The 5,569-nt window shown below is 39.5% G+C and overlaps 1 protein-coding gene across 1 annotated transcript; it reads right to left on the reverse strand.

Annotated features, from left to right (window-relative positions):
* Positions 1-2,719: 2,719 nt before the first annotated feature.
* LOC106651512 lies at positions 2,720-3,735 on the reverse strand. The gene is made up of 2 exons (XM_014370043.2): positions 3,610-3,735; positions 2,720-3,375 (listed from the first exon to the last, which is right to left on the reverse strand). Exon 2 carries the CDS (start codon positions 3,357-3,359, stop codon positions 3,033-3,035), a length of 327 nt encoding a protein of 108 aa, XP_014225529.2. The 5' UTR covers positions 3,360-3,375; positions 3,610-3,735; the 3' UTR covers positions 2,720-3,032.
* Positions 3,736-5,569: the final 1,834 nt, after the last annotated feature.

Raw genomic sequence — 5,569 nt, forward strand, 5'->3', positions numbered from 1 at the left:
TGCAGTCGATGCGATCGTTCTGTACGCTGCGGCGTCGTAACGTGTACTGGACTATCGTGCGTACACTAAGGTCTACATGGAAAGTTAAAAAAACACATGGCCAGAAGCAAGACGATTAGAAAGTGTCGATGGCGTGTCAGGTTAGAAGCGGTCGCTAGTGTGCATTGTAATGTGGGCGGAAACGGGACAAAACATACGTATGCGACCATCCGTGTTAAAAATGGAAAGGCGTCTCGTATATATTATTCGGTCGGTATTAAGTATGTGCTGCTGCAATATGATTTCACGCGTATGTACAAGTCTATATTATGTACATCTGGCACATGATCTTTTATCGGGTATACCATTCGAAAGCTCAAACTCGTAAAACTCAACAATCTCCTTGTATTGTTCGAAGCGTAGTTGATGCTAGTGAACTCTCTTGTTAATTAATTAATTCATTATCGAGATTTTCTTTACCTGGAGTATGATTCTCCCTCTATTTTTGTCAACTAACTTGAGAAACATTCTCTTTCTCTTATCGTCAAGGAAAACGGCCGGATGATCGCGGCAGCGCAGCCAGCTTGACACGCGCCGTAAGCCGTCGGTCTGCAGCAGCAATGCCAAAATGACCAGTACAGTCATGAGTGTATATTTCTGCACGTTGATTAATTCGATTCTGCTAAAACCGTTCAAAGTCGTATCAGAGTCAGGTTATGAAGCAATAGTGATGTTCGATGCTCGATTATTTATCGTAACATGGTCAAGTTGGATTTCAATGCTTCGCGTGATATTATATTACGTGCCTAGGGAGCGAAAAACTGAAAAGCCTCAGAGCACGCGTAAATCATCGTCCGAGGCTTACGAGAACTTATGCCGGCTACCGTTGATTTTCTCTTGGATAACGGTGCATATAAATTTAGCTTCGAGTTTCTAGATGCATCTTACATCAGCGCAAGTTATTTTCCAATGTCAATTCGGTGAAACTTTGCCTCGGTACAAATTGAAACTAACGCGTTATCTTCTTCAGGTTCTCAAGCTTCTCGATGCCACGATGATAATGATGTTTTTTATCAAGCTTAGATGTCTGCAAAAGTCTTCAGATCTCGACGAAAATTGGCACGAAGACGAGGAGTTTGTAGAAATAGCGAAAATTATGAAATTTGATGAGCATCTGTCGTTCTATACGACTTAATAAAGTTTCAACCCGAAGAGGCTATTGAACGACTCAAAAGTATTGATTTCTGCTAAATGCTTCATTCTCCAAAAAGCGCACTGAGAAAAAAAATTCATTGATTCAATGAAATATTTATTCAAATACAATCTATGAAATAATTTCATTGAAATAATGAATTTTTCTTCATCCCATGCTCGAAAGTACGTACTTTCATCTTCGAATTCGGGGACGAAAGTAATACTTTTGCTCCCCTCAATATCGCGCGAAAGTTATTATCTCCATGACTACGGCAACCTACATTTCAATTATCGTTTGGTTTCGATTATGCAATAGATGAATTATATTCACTTTGTTTATGACGTACATATGCCAAATTGAATAAATATTAAAAGACTAACAATTCTATGAAGTATCAAAATTGAACAGCCATAATTTGACGTACACATTTCATTACATTCAATTCCAATCCGAAATTGAAATCGTTAAAGATGGTAGTTGCAATAAAAAATGAGATCTAAGAGAACAAAGACAGTCAAAATATGTTAATTTTTATAATATATTTTGAAAAATTCTTTCAACTTTAAACGTTATTCTAGGTCACTCAAGTTTCTACTCGTCTACCTCAGATTGAGTGAATTACTTAATTGATATGGTACTAATTCATGCTTATACTTTACGGGATCGTTTGTATTTTATTAACGCCATAGTTATCTATGATTTACAATTGTTTATTAACAATATTAGTTATGTACTAATAAACATTATTATTGATGATATTTGTTGCAAAGCCCGCGGTCGACCAGCAGCCCTCGCTGCACTCGGGCCGCAAATGTCGGCGGGCTTTGCCATGTAAGCGTAAATTCATGGATACAATTTTTTTTAATAAAATATTTCTTAACTATGTTAAGCAAACGTACTTTCGAGCGGGGATAAAGAAAAATCGTATACGCGACTCGGGACAAAAGTCAAACGCCTGTCTCTGCGAGCTTGCACCCTCGGCTTGGCTTCGGGTGCATAACCTCACAGGGACGGAAGTTCGACTTTCGTCCCTTGTCACGTAATATACTATTTATTTCATCCAACAAAATGCTTCAATCAATCATTTGATTAAATTAATAGTAAATAAAATATTAAATTAGATGTCATTGAATCAATGAATTTTTTTTTCTCAGTGCACGAGGAGGGTCTTCTTTCAATCAATTAAAACCATTGATAATTAAATATTGTGTCAGTCAAAGTATAATATTAATTTTCCAAAGATCACTAAGAACTGTACAAATTTAGTTTTGGCACAAAGGTAGAGATGTCTGGTATCGATGACAGCAAACCCCCAAGCATGTGAAATAAATAACTTTGCGAAACAAAAACATGTCATTAATTCATTCCTAATTTTTTTTTTTCAATCGACTGGCATGATAGAACTAGTTGAAAAGAAGTAAGCGAATGAATTCTTGCTCAATGTATATACCTAACCAGTAAATGACATAATTTTAATTTTTATTGTTTTCTAGAGTACGGTTGATTTTATTAGGATTAATGAAAAATTTAATGAAATTCATGCTATTGAGTTCCTGGTGGTAGTCATGTTATAAACTGACATTTATTTACATAGTTAAATACAATATTTGTTTACAAACTGAGATCCCTTCGTGAATCATACTCAAAATCGGCAGGTTTTTAAACATTCATGTCTGTTTTAAATAACAGTCATAAATGTAAAAAATATATATTTTTTCATGTAAAAAAACTCGAATATATTTTGTAAACAAAAAGTACGTTACTCAACTTTTCATCGTTCACTCGACGTCAGTCCTTTTTTCAACACTCTCCGATAGAAAAGTCACCTATATACACACGCGCTTTTGAGAACGAATCCCTACGTATTGCGGGCGAAAAAATTGTACGCCCCGAGGAGATCCAGCTCGGGTCTCGCCTGCTCGGGCAGCATGACGTTGCAGCGCGTCAAGCACTGGAAGTAGAAGAGGTAGCACAGCATGCCGCGCCAGCCGTGCAGGCGCGCGGGAAGATTCTGGCCGGTCGACTCGACGCAACGATTGCCGACGTAGGCGCAGCTGTGCATGCAGATGCTGTAGTCGATGACGAGCCTGTCGTAATGATCCACGAGCGCGGCGCTGGGAAGGGCCTGCTGGAGGAGGAGGACGACAGCGAGCAGCAGAGCAGTCGCGATATTTTTGCGCTGCATGACGACGCCTGGATCACTGCGAACAGAATGTGTGAAACGAGGGTCGTTGAATATCTTTTTCATTTTATTCATTTTAAACTACCGATGAATGTGATGTAAACAAATGTGCGCGTGAGAACCGTGAATTGTTATTCGAACGAGTATAGGTTGAAAAGTTAGTCAAATACGCGATATACTAATGCATTTTTGGAAAATAATATTTGATGAACACTTGTTACATTATTAATAAAGAATCACGATTAAAAATTACCTAGAAGTGAGTATCAATTTTCAAAATTCGACCTATTGACACCGTTGTCGTGGTCCGAGCTCTCCAGCGATCCTAAGCTGATATACTTCTCTTTCCTCTCTGCTCGTCAATTCGAATTCAGCATTGCTATCGAGGGCCGAATGAAACTTCAGCGCCTCTATCATTTTAATGAATTTTGCTCGCGCTTTAGACGGCGGTCGTGTAGAGAATTCTCACTCGATACAAATACAAAAGTACGAAGAAAAAAGTACGCGTTCGAGTGGAGATGTTTCTTCGACGAGAAAATTAAGCTCGCCGCGACTGCATTGAAATATTTAAATGCAAAAAAAGTCTCTACGAATTGTGCGAAGACTGCGCCGACGCACTTACAGGCCGAAACTAATTTTAAAATTACTGACTTCGGAGTCTCTGGCACTTGTTGTTCTTTCCTCCGAGAAATACCTTTGTGAGCGGGATCGTTGGGACTGAGTTGGTCCACTGGTATATCTATACGTTAAATTATGACAAAGTTTAAATGATGTTTTCTTCGTATTTTATAATCTGACTAGACGTTTAAGACGCGCTCCGCGCGTATCAATTTTTTTATTTGAGTTTTGAGGTTAGTTTAAGATTCAGAAATAGTACATTTCAAACGCGCTTCGCGCGCGTCAATTTTTTCATTCAAATTTTGAGGTTAGCAACTTTCAGGCGCGCCTCGCGCGCGTACATTTTTTAGTCAGTTTCGAAAAAGTTGCTATTTTGACTGTAGATGTCACTTTATTACGTTTCGACTCCAGTCAAAAGTCAGTCGACCAATCAGAGGCCAAATAGATTGGCTTCACTTTCAGGTCCATCATTATATTAAGTGAGGATCCAGTTGAAAAAAAACTATCTGCTCATGGTAACGTATTAGGGCAGTCTTAAACTTGTCGAATACATTCGACACGAATTTATAGATAATGCGGGTTTAAAAATACTTTCGAATAAATTTTAAGTAATAGCGCGACTTTGAAAGGTACATATACGTTACACTTTATTATTCGTCTGGGGGATGTATGTAAAAGCTCGACTTCGTGCTCTTTTCGAGCTCGAGAATTCGATTTTTCATCATTAAACACGCGGCCAGCGAGCTTTTCTCCATTACGTTTCGCTTTTTATTTTATTTCGTTTTTTTCCTCCATTACGTTGTTGCGGTCGGCATCGCACTGCTCGCGCTCGTTCGATATCATATATATAACGGCCGCGGGATAGAGCCCGTAAAAAATCACCCGGCTGCGGATCGAAATAATCGAATTTACGAATCGGGTAGGTATGTATGTCCGCGTGGGCAATCCTTCAGCCGCGTACACACAATGCGAAATACCAACAACTATACGATTTCTTAACGCGTGCAAAAAAAACCGTGTTTGCTATATATAAGTAAGCCGCCCTGCCGCGTGGAGGTGAAAGTATACGTAATCGCGTGTATTATTATAGATATCGTCTGGGCCCGAGATCCGTGGCTTGTTAGCTGTCATAAATACATGGGCCCGATCGTTTCATAATATGCTACACTGTGTACGCATGTATCCTTGTTCGAGCGATTTTTGTCTCGCGAGCTCGACATGCAAATGGTCGCTCAAAAACGAGATGTGTCACCGTTTAATGCGCGTCGATCGATTTCGGAAATTTCGCCCGTTATATATTAATACGAGTTATTGTCTCGCAGCGAGAGAGAAAGAGACCAAAAAGGCCGATACGTAGAATATCTGCATCGATCCTTTATACCTATACGATATCATACGATTGGACGACAGAGAGCAAAGGGAGCTCGGAGCCTCGCGCGACGAATTAATTTAACGTGTACTTTGAAAAATAGAGTGCTGGTAATGGTCAGCTGCCGTTGCCACTGCGGCTTTCGCATGAATTTATCATGGAAAATGAAATCGGGCCCAGTGGAGAGCTAACAAAGTGCGTCGTCGGCCAGAGTCAAGCCCCGAGA

Source organism: Trichogramma pretiosum, unplaced genomic scaffold (assembly GCF_000599845.2).
Source record: "Trichogramma pretiosum strain Unisexual culture from Peru unplaced genomic scaffold, Tpre_2.0 scaffold53, whole genome shotgun sequence".
NCBI classification, from domain to species: Eukaryota; Metazoa; Arthropoda; class Insecta; order Hymenoptera; family Trichogrammatidae; genus Trichogramma; species Trichogramma pretiosum.